This window comes from Lissotriton vulgaris, chromosome 3_1 (genome assembly GCF_964263255.1).
Source record: "Lissotriton vulgaris chromosome 3_1, aLisVul1.2, whole genome shotgun sequence".
Lineage (NCBI taxonomy): Eukaryota > Metazoa > Chordata > Amphibia > Caudata > Salamandridae > Lissotriton > Lissotriton vulgaris.
In genome coordinates this window covers 340262338-340285427 of record NC_141689.1, presented here as the reverse complement: position 1 = coordinate 340285427, position 23090 = coordinate 340262338, and the positions used below count along the sequence as shown (strand labels likewise).

The 23090-nt window shown below is 44.4% G+C and overlaps 1 protein-coding gene across 2 annotated transcripts in view; it reads left to right on the top strand.

Moving 5' to 3' along the window:
- The window catches only part of NUP155 (nucleoporin 155), an 871946-nt gene that overhangs the window by 674629 nt on the left and 174227 nt on the right, over positions 1-23090 (top strand). For both annotated transcript variants that reach the window (XM_086960546.1, XM_086960547.1), the window contains one exon: positions 21323-21436. In XM_086960546.1, coding sequence (XP_086816672.1) covers positions 21323-21436 — 114 coding nt within the window. The remainder of the gene's footprint in view (positions 1-21322; positions 21437-23090) is intronic.

The following is a 23090-nucleotide window of genomic DNA, read 5'->3' as shown; positions in this document are numbered from 1 at the left end:
AGAAACCACATTCTTCCTTATCTGTGGAAATAGAGTTTAAATCAGGAGTGAGTAGTTGCATGAAAACAGTGCTCGATTCACAATGCAAAACGGTAAAAACTAGGAGTCTTAACCCCTAAAGACACTTCAATAAGAGGCATATGGGGCGCTGCACACCACAAAGGAGAGGGGGTCCAAACAGCACTTACCAATTGGCATCAAGGGGAGTGCCCCATGGGCGTAGCGGCTGAAGGAATTCTTCACGTTTGGTTATCTAACGTGAAAACAAAAAGGCATTTCACTAAAGGGTATGTCTGCACTTAGAATTCAACAGTTAGCTTTATATTCCGAGACTTACTTGTCTCCAAACGGCTCCCCGTAATACACCTACACGCGGCCACATCCGCCGCCCGTAACAACAAACGCGCAATGGAGATCGCGTTTGAAATAAACAGAAAACGGGGGCGTGCGTCTGACGCGAAGCGTGTGCTCACGTGGTTTCAGGCAGAAGCGTCTTGTTCTTAAAGGCGCCTGTTTGTTTTTTTGTGGATGCACGCCACCGGCAAACTTGGAGCCGGGTAAAGGGTTAGCTGAAAGTAACCGATACTCGATCGATATATACAAATGGCAAATTAGAGCAATTCCATAGGATGGAGTCTCTAGATGGGAAAATATACGCCATAAATGGACAAGGTTAGCAATGTAATCCCCTTATTATCAATTAACCTCTTAGTCCCCACATAGGGAAATGGACCAGTTTAGATTACTATGTTCTCAAATTACAAGGCCACGGGGCTGAAAAAAGACTATGAAACCGATGAAATGTCCTGTTTGTTAAGAACAAGATGCTGTTAATGTAATCCCCTATTGTCAATCATAAGTCAGTATACGTCTGGGGGAACGAAAAGAGTTAGTTGTTACTGCAGGGTCCCCAGACTGTATAGACAAAGGTAGTAAGAAGACTTTAAACTAGGATGGTAAAATTGTCTATCTGCGCATAACGGAGCCCCATGGGATATCGTCATTTAGACCATATTTATGGGTAGAAAGACGGTATACCCATCGTTGCTCCTTTTCGTATAGCGTACCTTCATTGTTGGAGCTCAGCTGTTCAATTATAACCCATTTCACATCATTAGGGCAATGGCCTTGTTCAAGGAAATGGGTAGTCAGTTTAGTAGTGTTCCTACCACATCGAATGTTGCTGCGATGTTCTCCTATTCTAGTTTTAATTTTTCTGGTCGTCATCCCTACGTACCTGAGGCCACACGGACATGTAATTAGGTAGATGACGTTACATGAATTACAGTTGGTGTGGCCTCGTAGGTGCCATGTTTTGCCCTCTTCTAGTTGTAGTGTTTTTGTAGATGACGTAAGGTGGCACACACTACAATCCCCGCAGGGGAAATGGCCAGTAACCGGAGGTAAACCCCAGGCATTTAGAACAGAACCATCATGTGGTAAATGGTTTGTTCTAGGGCGGGTATGTACCAGCGCGTCATGTAGACTCCGATCTCTTTTATACGAAAAGAGTGGTTTCTGCCAATTTCTTCCGTTGCTAGTCAGAATCTGCCAGTGTTTTCCAATGCAGCGACTTACAGAGTTGGAAATGTTATTATAAGTTGTGACACAGGTCAGGGGAACCTCAGATTCACTTTCTTTCTCATTGTCCTCTAACAAAGCTTCTCTGTTGTTATTTCTTGCTCTCTTACGACTCTTATTTAGAATTCTTTTGGGGTATCCTCTCTGTTCTAATTTAGTTGTTAAGTCATCCGCTTGTTTATTGAAATCCGCGGTATTGCTACAATTTCTACGTACGCGTAGATATTGGCCGAATGGAAGATTTTCACGTAATGAGCGCGGGTGAAAACTGGAGAAATGAAGGAGATTGTTCCTACTGGTTGGTTTATAGTAGGTTTTGCTCGTTAATCGATTCCCAGTTTTAGTCAGTGTGACATCTAAAAAGACAATGGATGTTAAATCATATTGGTGCGTGAATCTTAAATGAGGGTCACAAGTATTGACCCAATCAAAAAAGGAAAGTAAACTTTAAGAACAAGACGCTTCTGCCTGAAACCACGTGAGCACACGCTTCGCGTCAGACGCACGCCCCCGTTTTCTGTTTATTTCAAACGCGATCTCCATTGCGCGTTTGTTGTTACGGGCGGCGGATGTGGCCGCGTGTAGGTGTATTACGGGGAGCCGTTTGGAGACAAGTAAGTCTCGGAATATAAAGCTAACTGTTGAATTCTAAGTGCAGACATACCCTTTAGTGAAATGCCTTTTTGTTTTCACGTTAGATAACCAAACGTGAAGAATTCCTTCAGCCGCTACGCCCATGGGGCACTCCCCTTGATGCCAATTAGTAAGTGCTGTTTGGACCCCCTCTCCTTTGTGGTGTGCAGCGCCCCATATGCCTCTTATTGAAGTGTCTTTAGGGGTTAAGACTCCTAGTTTTTACCGTTTTGCATTGTGAATCGAGCACTGTTTTCATGCAACTACTCACTCCTGATTTAAACTCTATTTCCACAGATAAGGAAGAACGTGGTTTCTTTTGCTAATTTGATGAACACACATGTGACTAGCAAGCCCTTTTCAAACAATTTTTAAGGAAAGGTGTATAGATAATAACCACAGTAAAGGAGTCTATATATATATATATATTATGTTTGATATAGACGTATGCACATGTTCATAGTTTATCTGTGTATATACTCTTTTCAAGGGGTCTTAACTTGGATGTTTCTTATCCGTCCCACACAGATCACTATCATCTCTCCTACAATAAGGAGTTCGTTCAAACTGAGGAAGAATTTCCTAAAGGAGTTCGACAATTACAGGTCGTATTGGTCCTCATTACCACCACTGGGTCCGAGCACTTTAGCGTGCTTGGATCAGTGAGCGGTATTATTTTTATGCCTGGTCCTGACGAATGCTGAGCGGAGTAATGCTCGTAAAGCAGAAACATGTTGACCATATTCTTTAGCTTTTTCTTTGTCACAATTCTAAGGGACTAATTGGTTCTAAATAGCACAACCTTGTATTAGTCCAGCAAACTGTCACGTTTTCAAACACAGTTTTTAATAGAGTTAGAGCTACCCTCTTATTAAACTAATTTTGAGGAGTAGTCCATACTCTTTTTAATTCACTTTCACCTTCTCTAGCTAATAATGGGAACCCAATGAAGACAACTGGTTACCAGTGTTTCACTGGGGCCTGAGGGTTCTTTTTTAGCTAGTTCTATGAGCACGTGCACCCCCCCTTCTTTCCTACTGGTAAACGACCTTCTCTTCTGTAAAGTTCAGTAGTGCTTCTATAATTTCATAATTTCTTTGTTTGCCTACTGAGTTGGATGTTTAGTACTAACACTCTCTTGTTGTTGTGTAATATTAATCTGAGGAGGGGCATGGGAGTGTTTATTCCAACCCTTACTCTCTTGTTGATTGAATCATAGTTGAATTTAGACCAGGTTGCATTGTTTTTCAGTTGCAGGGGGAGGAGGTTGGTGATTAGTGCAGGGTGGGTAGTTGATTGGACCGAGAGAGAGTTCACTGTTCGATATTTCTTCTGCAAAGAATATGGCAAATTATTTTCAGTGCTCTGAAGAGTTGTTACTTGAATGATGGGGGAAGGAGAAGGTTTGTTGTTTGATGATGGTGAATAGGTCTTTACCAAAAAGAATAATTGATGGACAGAATGCAGAACATTGCCATACATTCACCCCAGTACAGAGATTTGGACCTAAATCCATAGTTTTTTTGCTCCCCATGCCATTCCAGTTTGAACCCAGCCCTATGCAAATCCCTTTTGACCCTGCGCCCAATGGGGACAGTCCAGCCAGAACTGCAAGGCCAGGTCCTCCCTGGACTGGAAACAAGCTTCCCAGGACCGATTTCAGGGTTTCACCCTTCATCAGCCAGGATAGCTTGACCCCAGTGGCATGGAGAGCATGGGACCCACGTCAGGGCATACTCATCCCACTCGGGGTGACAAATGCAAAAAGAACAATTGATGAACAGAATGCTGAACAATGTCATACATTCACTACAGTACAGAGATCTGGGCCTAAATCCATTGTTTTTGTTCTCCCCGAGACATTCCAGTTTGAACTCCGTCATATGCAATTAAGTCTTGACCCTACGCCCAATGGGAACAGTCCAGCCGAAACTTCTTTGAAAAGTGTGTAGTTTTGTATTTTTGGCGTTCAGCCTGAAGGAACGAGAGATTGGCTTCCGATGGGTGACTTCTCCAGTTTCTTTCAGCTAAACAAAGTTGTCGCCTTTCATTGATCAGGTTTTTGCTGCATCAGGCTCTGAAGGGGATCCTTTTGATTTCTTGAGTTTCAGAGGAGCGATTGTTTCCACGAGTTCTGTAATTTTGGGTTGTAGTGGGCGGAGGTCCTCAGCGGATGATAGGTAGGGAAGAGGTAGGATTTGGGTACTCATTAATGCTTCTAGCTCCTCTTGGGGGATTTGATGAATGTTTCTTACCCAGCGCTTGAGACGTCTGCATTGGAGAGAATGGTGATGGATGGAATTTAGATTGGAAGAATTTGATAGTGATCTGACCAGCCAGGTGGTAGCATAGAGGATAGAGCGCAGAGATGGTGTTTTCATTGGAGATGATTGCGGCAAGTGTGGATCCCTTGTGGTTTTGCAAGTTTCCATTTTGGGTGAGATCATTTGCTTCCAAGAGGGTGGAGCGGGCTTGTACTGTGGGGTCTTTAGTGTTGTGCAAGATTAGGTCTCCTAATATAATGATGGTGCTGTCTTTTAGTGAGATTTGCGATATTAGGCCTGCTAGGTCTTCAAGGCATTGTGAATTTTTGCCAGGAGGGTGATAGATGACGTGGAATTTGGTGGTGTTGGGTCCATTTGTGGAGAGCTGAGTTCCTAAATAGTAGGGTGTTCGGGAGTGTGGAGATAGCTTTTGCGTATAACTGCTATTCTGCCACCTTTGCAGTTGCTGCGAGTTATTGAAATACCTGGGAGCGGGGGACATGAGATCTATGAAAGGTGATGAGTGGTTGTTTAACCAGATTTCAGTTAGAAAACAGATGTTCGTATTATGATGTAGGATGATATCCGCTATATCAGTGGCATGCTTGATTGCTGAGCTGCAGTTTATAAGCATGCAGCAGGCATGGGTGTAGGTCTCTGTTCAGGATTGTTGTGTTGGATGATAATTAATTGGGAGGGCAGCCTTGGAAGGCAGGAAGCTGTCAAGCTACTGTTCGAGCTAAGCACAACAGAGATCTTGAGGAGAGAGGATTGGCTTGGGGTATTACCATGGGAGTTTTCCATCAATTCAGCCACCTGCTGCGACGTCCTACTAGTGGAGAGTTAGGGTTTGGGTTGGGGCAGTGCAGTGTGTTAGTGGCAGGGTCAGAGTTTTTCCGTGGTATGAGGTTCTTAGCTTCTATGCTAAGTGACCCAATTTCATCTAAAATAGGGTAGCTATTATATGGACCGGTTGGGAGACACCTCGGACAGCAGAGAGGAGGGGGATGTGCGCGGGCCGGTTAGAACCATGGGTCGGAGCTAAGGTAGGAGCCATCCTATTTGGGGTGGGGGATTGTGGGGCAAAAGGAGAAGGGTGTAACTCAGGCTGAGTTGAGGCCCCGAAGGGGAGGGCGAAGAATGATTCAGGAGGTAAAACCATGGTGTCTTGGCGTTCGGCAGTGGAGGGGGATGGTTGGTGTGGGGGCAGAGACCTCACGGGGGAGTTGGGGGATTGAGGGGTGGAGGTGTGGGTGCATTAAACTGCTCTTTGCGAGAGCGAGGTGGTGTGGGTGCATGAATCTGCTTATTGCGAGAGGGAAGAGGAGTTAGTTTAATGTAGAGGGGACAGGGGTGGCACCAGAGGGTAAGGAGGTGTAGAGGGCGGTGAGGTGTCGGTCAAAAATGGCTAGGTTTTGTTCTGTGCTTGGACTAGGATGTACCCATTTCTGTAGGCGGTTATCGTCAGTTCTTCCCTAAAGTCCTGAGATGGGGATCAGGGCTTGAAAAATCCACTTGCAATAGCGAGCCAGATTTAATCAGGACTAGCTATTTTAATCTTGTTATCTTGTCACATTTCTCCTCTTCCAGAGACAGAGGTCAAAAGTCTGTTTGTATTTCTACATTTACTTTTCTCAATCTGGATGAGATGCATGACGTGGTAAAGACAAAAAGTAGCCCAGCCAGATTCCAACTTATTGGCTGCACCCCCAGCCTCTAATTATCAGCCAAGACGTTTATTGTATGTGCACTGCAGATTCATTTTGACAATTGAGGGAGTTTGCTAGTTCTTTATCAGTTAATAATTATGGGGCATATGGTGTGCAAATACAGGCAAGGTGAGTTACTTTGTCACTAATTGCTAGGTTCATAGTGGTCTCAGCAGGATTTGCGCTGGCTATATGGTATCTTTGGTGGGATTTGGGATACCCTCATGATGTTTGTGTCTTCAGCTCTTGCAGCAGCCTATCCACATGCAGAAGGGAGTCAGCCAAGGGTAGGTGCCACTCCCAGCCTCCCCATTAAGATTTCGCTAGATCCCCAGTGCGCTCAGGAATTAAGTTTCAGACAGAAACAGGAGGGAGCTTTTAGGGTCAATTGTTTGGGTATCTCGGTAGATTTTGGGCTACCTACGAGGTAGTCGATGTCCTCAGCTCTCCCTCCAACAGCTGCACATTTCCGCCTAGAATGGGCAAGGAGATGGTGGAGCAGCACCCTGCTTCCCTGGAAGGATTATATATTGTCCCTAGGGGCTCTGGGTAGTAGTATAGATCAGTGGACGAAGTTGCTTGGGCTCCTTTTGTTAGGATTTGGGCTACATCCACATGAGCAGAGTTCCAAACACCCCTTCCCGGTGCTGACCCGATCCTGGTTTAGGGGGTACTTTGGGGGGCGGGGGGAGTGTATGCGCTCCTTCCAGCATCCCTAGGTGGGCTCACAGAACGCCTCTGGTCCTATGATGCTTATCACACTACCGATCTGACCCGTTCATTCACACACTTATCACAAGACCAGGGCCTACAATTACAGATCATATCTTTGTCTTTACTGATAATTTGTATTTTTAGCACTTGTGTGTTTATATTAAAACAAGTAGTACAAGATCAATGAAAATATTATTTGTACCAGAAATGAACAATGTAGGAATAATCATCATTGAACTGAATTTTTGTCTATTATTGGCTCATATTTAAAACCAGACCGTTTGACAAAAAAACTTTAAAAATAGTTTTTGTGAGCACCATCTCGAATGAACAGTAGGAACCCTTAGATATTACCTGCTATTGGATGGCGTATGTGCCTCTGTTACGTAAGATGTCACTCCACACGTACAAACAGGAAGTTAAATAGGGACTGGAGTTGGCCTAACGCCTAGGGCGGTCGACTTTGAATCTGGGAAACGGAGTTTGAGTCTGCAATGACGCTGAACATCCTGTGATTCTGGGCAAATCACTTAATCTCCCCCTACCTAATAAAAAAAATATGAATGTATCCTCATGTAACGCAACTGGTGCTCGTGTAAAGCGCTCCGATACCCGATACCTTCGAGTTAAGTTCGCGCTATATAAAACTCTGTTAAAAAAAACAAACAGATGAAATCCTGTCTTCCTAGCCAAGAATATCCACATTCAGAATGGCAGTGGATGTGTAGGCAAAAGGTAGAGACTACTGGATGGTTAAGTAAGTGCCACCTTCTCGTTAAGGCTGAAAAGCTAATATAAATGTATTCCCATGTACCAGTATTTTTAGGTCTCGAGTATTCTATCCCGTTAGGGATTGAATAGGCGAGATTATAGTAAGCAGTCCGAAAAGTCTACCTAGCCTGCGGATCGCATACAGTTCGTGTGAGACAGGCGTGTGAGGCAGGCGCGTGCACATCAAACACCATCGGCCTCGGAATCAGACTTCAAAGGAAGCCCTCGCACACCTCCATTTGTCTGAGCCTCGGCAACAGACTTCAAAGGAATCCGCTCCAACCGCCCCCCCCCTCATCCCCCCATCAGACTTCAAAGGAATGCTCCCCCGCCACAGCAATGCCGAGAGCCTGGTTTTTTTTGCATCCATTTCACAGGGAGGCTGTGTTTTGTTCGGCATTCTCTGCACATTTCTCGGTTTTTTTTCTGGACGAAAGTGAAAGCCTACCGTGCTTGTTTACAGTAGCCTTGCTCCTCAAATGCTGTTGCTGTGTTGCCATCTCTCTAGGGACACTCAGCTTGAAAACACTCGACTTGCTAGCTTCAATGCTACATCCGCTATGCTTTGCATCTAGACACGTTGATCCCTCGCTGACTGTGCTGACTCTGCCACTCCTGAGTCTCTTCTCTCTGTCTTATGATGTCTGCCCTGCCACCATTTACTTCGGACCCACACCCTCACACCCTCTCTCACCCTCACACCCTTACCCACCCTCACACCCATACCCTCACATCCCCACCCTCACATCCCCTCACCCGTACCCTCACATCCCCTCACCCTTACCCTCACACACCCTCACCCTCACACACCCTCACCCTCACACACCCTCACCCTCACACACCCTCACACACCCTCACACACGCTCACATACCCTCACTCACCCTCACACCCCCTCACCCTCTCACCCTCACTCACCCTCACTCACCCTCACACCCCCTCACCCCCCTCACTCACCCTCACACCCTCGCCCTAACACACCCCCTCACCCACTCACTCACACACCCTCACACCCCTCACACCCTCACACCCCTCTCACCCTCATACACACACCCCCTCACCCTCATACACACACCCCCTCACCCTCACACACACACACCCTCGCCAGCATAGCATAACAAAACATAGCATAGCTTAACAAAGCACAGCATAACATAGCATAACACAAAAAAGCATAGGATAGCAAAACATAGCATAGCATAACAAAGCAAAACATAGCATAGCACAACACAACATAGCATAGCATAACAAAACACAACAAAACATCGCATAGCATAACAAAACAAAGCATAGCATAACATAAAGCATAGCAAAACATTGCATAGTATAACAAAACCTAGTATAGCATAACAAAACACAACAAAACATAGCATAACATAAAGCATAGCATAACATAACAGAAAACAAAGCATAGCATAACACAACACAACACAACAAAACATAGCTTACATAACAAAACATAGCATTGCAAAGCATATAACAAAACACAACAAAACATATAGCATAACAAAACATAGCATAGCATAACAAAACAAAGCTTAGCATAGCATAACAAAACATAGCATAGCATAACAAAACACAACATAGCACAACATAACAAAATAAAGCATAGGATAGCAAAACTAAACATAGCATAGCATGAAACATAGCAAAACATAACAAAACATAGCATAGCTAAACAAAACAAAACATAGCATAGCAAAACAAAACATATAATAGCATAACAAAACATAGCATAGCATAACAAAGCATAGCATAACAAAACTAAACATAGGATAGCAAAACAAAACCTAGCATAGCATACAGCATCACTCCGCACCACCACAGCATCACTCAGGGGCACCACTACATCACTATGCACTACCACAGCATCACTGAACGCCACAGCATCACTTGTTCGCCATCACATCACTCAGCGCCACCACAGCATCAATCTGTGCAACCATTCAACAACACCTGCTTCAAATATGTTCTCTCAATGTTTCAAGCTTTATTACAAATGTAACAAAAAGATGTTAATATATTTCACTTCTGTTCTTGGATTTTCATCACAATAAAATACAATGAACATAATCTTGACAAAAGTTATTTACAAAACTTTAAGCTATTGCCATTATAAATTACAATAACTTTATTTAAGTATTAATTATTGGAAAAAAATGAAAAGCCATTGTTATTTGTAATATCAATACATGTAAGTCACGTAAATACAACACATATTGCATTACAAATGCTATAGGTGTTACATTTGCGAAAGTTATAACTATTGACATTGTAAATGACAAAGCTATTAATTTCGCTATTTTCAAAAACAAAACATAAATAAAAAATGTGTCATTTTCACTACCAATAGCTCAAACTTTCCTAATGCGAGACATATTGCATTGCAAATGCTTGTTACTTTTTTATGGGTTACATCTCTGCAAGTGACCAGTAAGTAGTCTCGGATCCCTCCACTCTCAAGGGACCCTTCTACTTCAGGATTAGGGTAAAACTACTCGACGGTGCGAGTAATAAACATGGACAGATAGACATTTATGTAAAGAAAAAAATATTTCTTATTTGTTGATATTACCAACTCTGCAGAACAATGAAGGATGCATGACACTTAAAATCGAATGTTACCTTATCGGGGAAACTAATTATGGGGGCGTGGCCAGCAGGCCAAGATGGCAGACGCTACCCTTTGAAGCTCCACATTCCTAACCCCTAATCCAACATGCATCCTTACAGCTGTGACTCTTTTATCTAACCCACTCTTCAGAAGGAGCGTCTGCCCATTCCTCTCCCGCTGCTGTGGGGGCAGGATTTCTCGCTCGAGTCCTGGTGTGAAGCAGAGGGCTTACTGATGGGGCCTGCATTTTTCGCTGCACCTCGAGGCGGCCTGGTGAGTGGAGCGGGCTCTGGACACCGCAAGTTTGCGACGGCTGTTGTGAGGCAGGGTAGAGGGCGCCAGCTATCTCCCCTGAGCTGGCGGTTCACCGAACTGCTGAAGCCCCACTTGGAAATTGCCACCGCAATGGACCCAACAGCTGAGGAGAGGTGGTGAGTGCCTGTGTGCCCCGAAGACAGGCCTCGACTCCTGGACTGTCTAGTGGAGTTTATGAAGGGAGCGGAGGCCAAGGGGCCTGCACCTCTCCCCTGCTGTTACCCTTTCAGGCAGAGGCGCAGAGACCTGTGAATAGCTGGTGGCCCGGCTGGACATGGACCTCAAGCCCACGCAACACGGGGGCCACCATGTTGCCCACCAACTGCCGACTGGGCCTCTTACTGTCAAACGAGAGGCGTGGCCCTGCTGTACCACGAAGTGAAAAACAGGAGAGAGTTTTCCCGAATAAACCCAGCCGCACACAAGGAGAAGAGAGGAGCATCCAACCGACTGGTGGGGGAGGCGCGTGAAGTTGTCGTAGAGCCATCCGGCATGCCTACTGCTTCGACGAGGTGAGGGCCCCCTTTTCCCATACAGTGTAGCCGGCATCGCGACGTCCCGGGGGGCAGATCGGATCCAGGCCATGTTGGACAGGTAGCTTTTTGGAAGAGGGAGGGGGGAGTGCTGGACTACTTTGGGCCCCTGGATGGTGTGAGCTATGGTTGGCCAGGCGTAGATGGCACAACCCCCCCCCCCCACACACACTGTACCACTTGCGACTGTGAGGCCCCTTCCTCCTCTGAGCACCAGCACCCGCCCGGGGGTCGGGCTAGGACCTAGGCCGCACCAATGACGTATCTGTTAAAAAAGAATTGGTAGACTGAAGCCTGCATGTACCCCCTTTGGGAACGACCTATGGCAGCCTGTGGGTTTGGACCCAGACAGTTGCAGTAATCAGGACACGGTGCCAGCACTGAGAGCTCCAGGGCGTGCACCCACAGGGCATTGGCACTTAAGGGGGACCCCAAAGGATGCAGCACAAATTGTGCCACCCTAGGGTCCCCTCACCCAGGCCCTGCAATCTGCCATTGCAGACTGAGTGCCTTGGTGCAGCCAAACTGAAGAGTTGTCATGGCACCTCACTGTGTACCATGCCCACATACACTGCATGGGATATGGGTACGTCACCACTAAAGTAGGTCTTGTAGTCCCAAGGCAGGGTGCACTATGTCCCCCTGTGAGGGCATATCTGCATGTGTAGATATTCCCCTGCAATATCCATGTTGATTCCTGGATATCGTAAGTAAACAGGGAAGCCGTAGTGAGTACATGGGCTGGACACTCGTCATTACGAGTTCCCCAGCTCTGTGATGGCTTCATTGAATTATGGAATGTTTGGTAACAGACATTTCGTCATACTAAACCTACATTGATTCCAGTGTCTGATTTATTAAAAATCAGACCCTGAACTTCAGTTCCTGATGACCTAAGTAGAGCAGGACACCGCAGTCGCAAAAGCAGAGAAGATTGCAAAGTACTGACTTGGCCCAGCCCTGACGGCCTGTCTACAGCCCTTGATGATGCTGCTGCACCAAAAGATGACTTATCCTACAGCACAGCAAACTCCAAAACTTTGAGAGGACTGCCGGCCTTCGGCCAAGATCAAGATCTACGGAGAACTGCTGATCTGGTTAGGAACAAACTACAAGCAAGGCATCTATGACCTGAAGATCTGCAAAACCTTGCTCCCAGTTCCACCACTGCACCAGACCTCTCCGGCCCGAGGACAATTGGCCCACCGGTACCAGTGAGGTTCCCCAGCGCTTCAGCGCCCAAAGCCACCCTGGGTTGACCCCTCCCGAACTCTTCATCACCTGCAGCCTTTGCTTGGAGATGCCCCTCAAACGCGACCTGCTCCGGTAAGTTGTATCCATCATCAAAAGAAACCTCTACCCCTGCCGGCCCTGGTGAAGTGGGCCAAATGTGTCTCTACGTCCCAGATCATCACAACATACCTCTTAGCTATTGGTTTCGTTCAACCGGCCTCCTGGCTTGAGCCTGCAGCCCTTTTCTGATGTTGCCTTTCTTCATTGCCTTACATTGGGCAGCCGATTCTGTGTTGACACCCTGCACCTGGGCACCCCTGTGCCGCAGGTGGTGTAGTGTTGGTGCTGCTTTGGACCCCGCCATGCTTGCTTTGACCCCTGGAGACTGGCTCCCCAAGCTGCTGCTCTTACCTGTAAGCAGCCTCGGTTCCATTGCCCCATTCTTCTTTGAGTTGTATTGGGCCCCTGACACCGTATTTGCACCCTGTGTCGCTGGTGGTGTACTGTTTGTGCTGAACTAAATCTTGCCCAACACTGACTTAACCCCAGAAGCCTGGTTTTGTAAGTCAATGTCTATCTGTATGCCAAATTTTTTCCTTCTCCCATAAGTTAACATTGCAAAGTTGGCGAGCGGATGTGGCCTTATGGCTAGAGCAGTCAACCTTGATGCTGAGGAACCGGGTTCGAGTCTAGGCAACGTGCGCAACATCCTGTTATTCTGGGCAAGCAACTTAATCTCCCCGTACCAAACAAAAAATGAATGTGTCCATTTGCAACGAAACTGGTGCTCATGTAAAGAGTTCTGATACCCGATATCTTGGGGTTAAGGTTGCGCTATATAAAACTCTAAAAAACAAACAAGCAAAACCTAGTATGTCTCCCGGCCTGTTCTACAACGTCAGGAATAACTAATGAGGTCCTCAAAAAGAGAGTAACTACGAGACCCTTTGGCGTGCTCCACGATGGGGCTGGCAATTATTCAGTGGATTCAAGAGCCGGCAAAACTCTCTGCTACTAGCAAATCGTGATGGGTCGCCTGAGTTCGACTACCCCATCTGTCCCGGCTCGACTGGTTTCGGAAGTTGTGGAGCAGGCAGAGCCGGAGTGTCCCGAGGTAGCACTTAGCGACAAGCTGGACAATGTCCTTCTGGCTGTGGAGAAAATTGGCACAACGCTGGAATTTGCACAGTCCTTCCTTAAAAACAAGATGGATAAAGTGACGACAGATTTCAACTTGCTGCCTGCAGATCAACACAAACTTGCTGACAAGCAACACAATATTGAACTCATGCTGGCTGAACTGCAACTCGTCGCCCAAGAATACGTAACCTTGATACATGCGTTTATGGAACTTGTGACCACTTTGGAAGATAGGTTTGAAGATGCTGAAGGACGATCACAACACAATAATATTCAGGTAGTTGAACTTCTGGAGGACACCAAAGGCCAGGATGGCGTGGCCTATGTTGAAGCTTCGATATGTGAAGTGGTACCTCCCACAGCGCTGTCTCCCCAGTTTGTAGTTGACCGGGCACATCGTGCACCATCACGGAGACTGCCGCCAGGAGCCAACCCACGACCCTTTCTGTTCTGCCTCAATTACAGAGATCGGGCAGCTTACTACGAGAAACATGTAGCTGAAAAGAGACCTCGCTAGGCAATCATTAACACCTCGTCCCCGAACTGTGGGGTGCTCATACTGGTCTCTGTTGCAACGGCAAGCCGATGATGAAGCCCACATCAACATAGAGCCAATGGAAGATTCAACCAGTAGGAGGCGGAGCTAGGGACACTCCTCCTCAACAGTTCTGGTCTGATGACTGGATAGGCACCTTTCACGGCTGGCACATCATATACACAACACCAGGGTATAGGGGAATGTGGGACCCAGTTCTGCTACACACGTTCCCGCCTCTCTAATTGAAAGTACAGATCAGTTGCCAATGTTTGGCCTTTCAGTTTGGGTTGATCAACTGTATCTGTTTTTCTTTTCTTATTATTTTTCAGCTGAGCAGGATCTCCCTGTGTTGACTGCCCCTCCCCCCTATATGCTGCATACAGTACATAACTAACCCCTATTATCATATAGAGCTACATAACATGCTGCACAAATCGCCAGCACAATCATGACTCACACAAACTTTATCACATAGAATGTAAGGGGCATGCACACATCCTCACACCGATACTCGATCTACTCCTATATGAAGCGCACATCTGCTCATGTAGCCTGCTTACAGGAAACCTACCTGATGCTCCCCGAGACAGACCAACTCTGCCACGGTGGAAGTCGGTGGAAGTTCAGGTACATCAAACTTACCTCACATAACCTAGTGCAAGTGGTAGTTACCTTAATACTGATATAGTTTTCTCTACCAAAATAGATTAGGTCATCAGTAGGGCCGAAAGGAATGCTGTTGATCCATCTAAGGACAAATTATGTGTGAAACATGTCGACCAAGTGAAGGGATAGAGAAATCATGATATGCTCAGAGGATCCATTGATTATTTTTTATCCCATTAACAGAGACCCCACGAATAAAATAGATGTAGAGGGGACCTCTAGTTAAACCCTTCCCTGCTCATGACGAGCTCAGCTCGTCATGAGGCACAGTGGAGCTGTGCTTATGACGAGCTGAGCTCGTCATGAACAATGGTATATCTTACTTTGCAGCACAGGAAGGGAAAACCTCTAGCAGCCAAGGTGTTAATTTTAAATCCTTTTTTTTAAGACCAGTCTAAGAGTTTCTTCAAACTCCTACTTGTCAGACTTCTCAGATTTACTGCATTTGCCTGATCAGTCCTGTTTGTTTTCTTCACCAGTTAGGATACGTTTTTTTAACCCCTTGCGTGCGGCGGGAATTCCCCGCCCATGCTGACTCCGCCTTGCGCGGGCGGAGTCATGACGGAACGTTTCCGTCATCAGCACAGCTCACCCGTAGCTGATGACGGAACCGCTCCGTCATCAGCATGCAAGGGGTTAAATGGCTTACATTCAGATTCCCCTGCAACCTTTGTTGTGCTGTAATGGGAACTTCATTTGGTTCATACCTTCTTGATTTACTCGCCTTTTGAGTTCATGCACAACTGTTCTATGAGGTTACTGACTCTTAAATCGGTCTTCCTCATGGTGTTATCTTCCACATGCGTGTCAGCAAACTATAGGCACTGTAAGTATAACCAGTGTCTACCACCTTCTTTCTAGAAAAGTTTGTGCTCAGTACTTGTGTATAATGTCTTCTGAAGTGTGGCAGTCAATCAGTTTTGTTTTTTTTTGTTTGTTTTTTATAAATCTTTTTATTAACAAAATAACAGAAAAGGAAAAACATCAGGTGTGTTAAGTTTCCTCATTAGACAGGTTAAAATATCGCTCTTACAGAATCACTAAAACAATTTATGATTCATAGGATCATGGGGATTCCTGCGCCTCTACATCTACTCGTCGTGCCGGGGGCTTACAAATCTCGCCACGGTGCCCATTCCAACCCCCCCAGACCTTTCCCCATTTCTCTGGACAACTCCAGCCTACATATAGAGACTTCTCCCTGAACATACACCAATCCAAGTCCTCCACTCATTTGGAAGCCCGGGGTGGATGTTTGATCTTTTTTTATTGGCAGTTTTACATATGACATTATCATCTTGTTATTTAGCGTTAGTGCAGTACAGGGGTTTACATAAAGTTGACATTGAATCACATTTATCTGTTTACGTGGGGAGGTCCAACGTTTGAGGCGAGTCAATACATTGACTATGAAAAAAAACACAACTTTTACTAGCATCTTACAACTCACTTGCAATACATGAAGCCACCGGTGCCTCAGGGAACAGTAGAGATTTGCCTTACATCATAAAATCGTAGATCAACCTTTATAATCTAGGATTAACAACAAAGTTATAACCAACAACAGGGTGGGGAAAATAATTCACCATTGCTCCATGCAGTTTCCAGACATTGCGTGATATAAAATTAATACCATATTTCTCCAGGATGTTCCACTTCTTGTAACATACTGTATATGTTCAATGACTACAAAGCTATGGGAACCCAGGTAGGTGTGGGTGTGTTATTTTGCTTGTATGTTACACTTCGCTGCTATCATCATTATTCCCTTCAGAGCACAATCCCAATTGTAGTGCAATCAATTTTGTGACCCGGTTGGGGGATATAGGATATTTACGTAAGCCTAGAGTGACTTCTCTACTGAGATATTCCCTCCGCCCTAGCCCAATTGAGTATAGAGTAGAACCAAGCTTGTAGCAATGGGGGCTTGTAAGATTTCCAGCGTCATGTGATGAGGCGCTTAGCCACCACCATTCCAAGGTCCAGAAATCTGAAGGTAGCTTTATGTCCCTTGTGAACATGCCCACTATGCAGATTTCCCATGTGTTCAAGAGTGTTCTGTCAGTGCACTCCGACATATATCACGTTACTCCCTCCCAGTATGCATGTAACAGGGGACACAACCATGACATGTGTAGAATAACAGCATCGCGGACAACTAGCATCTTGTATGTGAAAGTAACAATTCATTCTGTCAAGTGTGAGATATGCCCTGTGTAATATGGAATCAGCCGGAACCTTGCGTTACGGGGAATGAATGGAGGGTCTCAGCAAAGCATCTAGTGAGATTTTTCCCCACTCCCATGACCTTTGTGGGGCAGTTTATCAAACGCCTTCTATGTTCTCTTTACCTCACCCTTCTGAGGTCAAGGAGGAGCAGCGTCTCATTGAATGCCAGGAGGGCCTTTATTTTTTTAATTAATGTGGACAAGGAGCACCGAGTGGATGATTAACTTTTTGTAGGGTGCCGAGGTGCTAAGAAGTGAAGAGCAGTAAAGAACTGGACCATATCCAGCTGGTTCATTCTTTGCATGAACATTTACTATGCTTGCTCAAAAAGAAGCCTCTTAAGAACACAATCGACCAGAGCGAAGTCAGCCACAATGGCCTAAGCTAGAAGAGGGTTCTGGTGCTGAAAATCTTCATGGTTGTTACATTGGCATCCATCCACACCTTCACCAGGCATCACCTTGATTATCAGGTATGCAGGAAGGGCAATTTTGTCTGTTCCATACTGTAGGATTTTCTGGTCTGAAGTACATTCCACAGACCCTCCACATTTTTTGAGGTACTTCTTTGATATCTATTCAAATAATGAGGAATTTGTGGTTATAGTATCCTTTAGAAGAACAATTACTTATCTTAAGTGGTGGATACTCTATCCTACCACAGATTTTTCATCATCCCTCCCTACTTTCTATTCTGTGTAGTGGCTTCCTACGTGTTAATAATACCCTAAGTTAGATTTTGCAATTTGTCAGTGTTCTGCTGCCACTGAAATTTAATGTCTGAGGTCTTCAACGGTGTGGTTTGAAATTGATGCCAGTGCTCAAGGATGGTGCATATAAACCGCTCCATTCTGTCACTTATAGAGACAGTGCAGGGTCTGATGAGGGTGACCTAACGGCGCATGGGAGCAATTACAGGAAAACGTTCCGGGTCCAATCTGGCAATTCCAAGGATGGTAAGTCTTCCGTTAGATAGAGTATTAACCAGAAAGAGCGCTACCGAAGCTAGGTAACGTCTTAGTTTGTTGTGTTTGATTATTTTTTTAAAGCCTTTTTAGGGTCATCATTTAAGGAATGCTAGTTTTTTTGTAGAAGGTTATAATTTAAATGAAACTTGTTTACTTCTTGCCCTGTTCTCTTGAAATGTAAGTATTTAAGTGTACTCTGTTGAAACTAACACACATATGAAGCAAAGAACTTGATTTACCAAACCTAAATTAAAGCACAACTTTCCGAACTTTTTTTTAATAGATAATGTAAAGAAGGAAAAAAACATAAGCAAAGTTTAGTTGGCAATATATTATTGAAATTGAATTTAAAAAAAAACATTTACCAGTATGCCTATGGCACACCTGGCAGTGCAGTGTGAAACTGTGAAAGAATTAGAGCGCTTACATATAGTAGTATATCAGCTGAACTCCAATAGACTCGACTCGCTTGTACAACTAAGTAATGTTTGCATGCTGTTATTCAAATTAACGGATACCTTCAATAGGGCAGAATACTTTTCTTCTTATAGCATCAGCACCACTGCTGAGTGAAATCCCCAATGAGCTATACTCTCTGAGTGTACAACAGCCCTTTGCTCAGTTGACTTTGATATGATTGACCAGTGTTCAGTTTAAAATCGTGCAGGCAGGAATTAATATTGGAGATTCTGTACTTTCTAGGTTCTCCTCCTTCTTGGATTATCATTTTCAACTGGTCAGCTTTGGAGTGTCACGGGTGCAAGTACACAGATCACTCCCAATTGTACTGAATTTGTCCACGGTTAAAGATCTTAAAGTGTTGTCAAAGGATGACTGGCTAACCATTTCTAAAAAAAAGACATTCCCAAGATTTGTGTTAACACCTTAGCTGCGTGTAAACATTTCTCCCCAGTGCTGCGCTGTCCATTAGAACTAGTGCTGAATGGACGTTCAATGGTCGTGCGCAGCACTGGGGAGGTAGCGCTGCTGACGACCATTGGCCGTCAGCAGCACTTAAGGGGTTAAACACAAACCCAGCCTTCACCCTTTTATCACCTCAGTTGGTGTTTCTGTGAAATCTGTGGCCCTCTCTTTATTTTGAAGTGAAGTGACATGTCATAACCGCAGTCTTTGACCTCCATTCTACAGTATAGGAACTGGCTGCTTACTGTATTTTTGCACTCTTGTTCAAGTTTTGGCAATTACTCATATTGTTTCTAGAAACTTATTCTTAGTGTAGTAACCAGAATACACTTTTTAGCTTCCCAGAGGTATAGATGAAATGACCATCAGGTTTCTTGAAGTTTAAAACAAATAATTCCTGCTGTAAAGCAACCTATGATTGTTCTTACCAGCACAGATACAATTCATAATTCAGTTCACAATTGGCTGCTTTGGTAACCAGGCTGTACACATTGGTACTCCATAATATCTGGTCATCAAATCAATAGGTTCCCAAAAGCTGCATAATAGTCTGATGTTCAGTAGTTTTCAATTTCAGCAACCTTCTGCCTTCATTCTATGGTGCCCTTGAAGGAATTGACATCTTCCTCTGTTTTTATTTATTTATTTATTTATTTATTTATTCAACGTTTTATATAGCGCGAACAAGATCTTTGCAGATATCGGAGCGCTTTACAGAAATAGGTGTAGGGGCAACTGGAGGGTGGATAAATCCACTATGGGGTATAATATGGTATCCTAGCAGCAAAGGATAGCAGCAGTACATATATAAAACCAGTAAACGACATGTAAATAATTGTACAGAAACAGTACCGAGTCTTGGGTCCCGCAGCAATAGTGACCAGGTGAACTTAGGCATTTACCTCTTTCTTAAAGCTCGCAGGGACAGGGGTAGGGGCAGCAAGAGGGTAATTGGAACCAACTATTAGGAGCAATATAGTAGTCTGTAGCATAATAGGATATCCGTCATGTACAAAAATAATACCAATAGTCAATCAGGTAACCAGTCCAGCGGCAACGGTGCAGAAGTCTGTTCCAGCAGCAGAAGAGTTCAGGTGAACTTGGCCATAAGGAAGGCTTTTGCCTCTTTCTTAAAAAGTGCTGTGGAGGAGATAAGCCTGGTTTCAGGAGGGAGTGCATTCCAGATCCTGGGGGCCATTCCTGAGAAGGAGCGTTTGCATGTTTTTTCCTTCCGGAATCTACGAGGTTTCAGGAGTAGATTTTTTGTGCTTCTATTGGATCTCGAGCCTCCAGATATAGTCAGCTTTTGGGTGAGGTAGCTGGGTGACTTGTGGTGAACGGCCGAGTATGTCATAACGGCTATTTCCAGCTGTATTCTGGCCTCAAAGGGCAGCCAGTTCAGGGATTTTAAATCCGGGGATATATGCAAATGTTTCCTTGAACCAGTGATGAGTCTCGCGGCAGTGTTCAAGAAGGCTCTTAGGGGTGCGGTTGTTGTAATGGGGAGTCCGCTAAGGGCCACAATTTCGTAGTCTATGCTGGGGATAACTAGGGCCTGTACTGCAGTTTGGAAGTCCTTAGCAGGGAGGAAAGGTTTCAGTTTCCTCAAAGTGTTTATTTGGAAGTTAGCTCCTTTAGCACTCTAGTTCATGCTTTGGCAGTTTATCATATTGATTCTTGGAAGGTATTCTTAGTGTGGGAACCGGAATCTACTTTTTAGCTTCCCAGAGGTGTCCCTCAAGTGGTCATAAGGTATTTTTCTGGTGCTTACATTTAAAAAAAATGATTCCTGCTGCATTGCAACCTACATGATTGCTCTTACCAGCACAGACCCAATTCAAAATTCGGTTCACAATTGCCTGCTTTGATTACAAGACTGTGCACATTGTACTCCATTGCACTTGGCCAGCAACTTTATAATCTTTGGTGGTTCTAAAAAACTACTAGTAGTGTTCTCACTGCAGGTAAATACATTTAGAAAAGCTAAAATCTCCAACTGTGTTTTCTGTAGAGGTGTCGTCACAGTCTGTACCTCTTTCTCTTGGTGAAGGCCACATCAGAATTTCTGTATTGTAGGAAAGGTTAAAATGCCTGTCTTCTTAGAAACTTTTATCATATTGTTGCTCTTCTGCTTGGTATGAATTGATCAGAGAAGTGTTCTATCGTAATTTACTTGCATGATTTTTTTAAAGTCCTATGAAGCAGTCTCATGCCAGTTTCATGCAACATAAACACAAATTCTGCACTCTACCACTATTCATTTTCCGCAATTACTCTTATCCTGCTCTATTACTTTCTACACTAAGAAAAAAAGGGATATTGTGCAATGAAGCAGGTGCATGTATCCTCATACCCATTTGCTGAGATTGTGTTATATTGTTGTAAAATCTTAATTGCTGGGATGTGGCTTATATTTTCAGAACTTTCAATGTGGATAGGTAAATGTGTCTGTAAGGTAATTTTCAAGTCTTAGTATTTTCCTCTCTTCCAAAGGTCGCTCGGATACAGCTCCAGATTCAGGAAGCTCTGGCAAGACAATATCCTCATTATTCATCAGCCCAAGAAGCAATTTCACAGCTGGATTCTGAATTAATGGACATCACAAAGGTAAAAGCGAAGTGTACCATACAGTCAAACTTGAATTGTTTTGTAAATGCATAGTTCCACAAGATAGTTTTTGAGAACTATTTTGTATGTATAAATGCATCATTGTTTGGCATGAATCTAGCTGAAAGGCAGCAGAGTGCTGTACAGGGGTCAAATGTAAAGATAGTCAGTGAATGAGGGGATACATGGATTCTGAGAGTAGAAGAAGGCTGTTATTAAGTTGCGATTACATTTTCTTTCAAGTATACCTCTCTTAAATGGAAGCGGTGCTCCGACTTTCTTGACAGATAGGGGTATGTTGTACTACTGCCAACCTCAACACCATCTCCGGGTGTGCGAGTGGTAGGTGGTTTTTCTGCACTACCATTACTGGACCCAGATGACTATTAGTTCATATGTCCTTTTATTGCTAAAGAATAACTGTGCTCCACAGCCTCCATCACATTAAAGCTAGGAGAAATAATGTTGTACTGTTTCTCCACAGTAGTTTTGAGATCTTTCAAATCCAAAATTGGTTTCCACTTTCTGTTCCTTTGTTAAAATCCTCCTATTTTTATAGTGGAATACTCTCACCGTTTCTGCATCTGCCTGCAACATTTTATAGTAATGATAACACCTCTAGATTCGTTAATCTTCCTCCATGTTAATGGGAGACCTCCTACTACATAACATAAAATGTGTAAAGCGCACGTTCACCCAGAGGTCTCTTGGCGCTGAATAACAGATGTACATTGTTACCCAACCCATTGGTACTCATTTTATCGACCTCAGATGGATGAAAGGCTGAGTGGACCCACCGGGTTTGAACCTGTGACCATGAGCTCAAACACAGGCCCCTGCAATGGACATATTAGTCCACTGAGCCACCAGACCCAACTACAGAGAGAGAACCACTTCCATTTTTCAGAATCTGGCCTTTGCAAGTGTTAGCAGTGCATGTGCCCTCAACCTCCATGACCCACTTGAATTATAATTCCTTTTTCTTTTAATTTTAGGCAAGGGTACAGGCATATATCCCAGAGTAAATACATTTAGCTGACAAACCTAATCAGCTCATGTTAAGAATTCCTGTTGAGGTAGGGGTTTGGAGATGTTTGCTTTTGATAGCAGGCATCATCAGAGCACCTTTTCATTATTAGGGTCTGAAATGTTCGTAATTGAAACAGAAGGTGGTCAGGTACCATATTTTTTTAAGCCCTCAGTTCCTAGTTCTCCATAAATAGACGGTTTCAGCTAGGGTAGGATTTTGACACTAAGGCTGGTTACTGCAGTGCACCTGGTCAGACCTACTGGTGCCAGTCCAGCAATCCAATGTGAACTCCCCCAAGATTTCCTAAAGGTCCCAAACTGTGGGCTTACAGATAGTCCATAAGACTATTGCTTAGAGTGCTTCCAAACTTCAGATACGTCTTAGGTCCCAGTGCCAGCTGCTAAAGGGACCACACACGCCCTTTTTTTATTTTTTATGCACTGTTAAACATAGTTGCTACGTTTACCCTTTGGAAAAGATCATTGCTTATTTCATGTTGTGTAAGCAACTTGTGATTTTGACTAGCCGTTTTGAAACAGGAGCACTGATGTCTGCTGCTGTGAATTATTATTCGCTAGATTGAAGTCTGTTTCAAGATGAAGTGCATTACCCATTTGCAGGTTC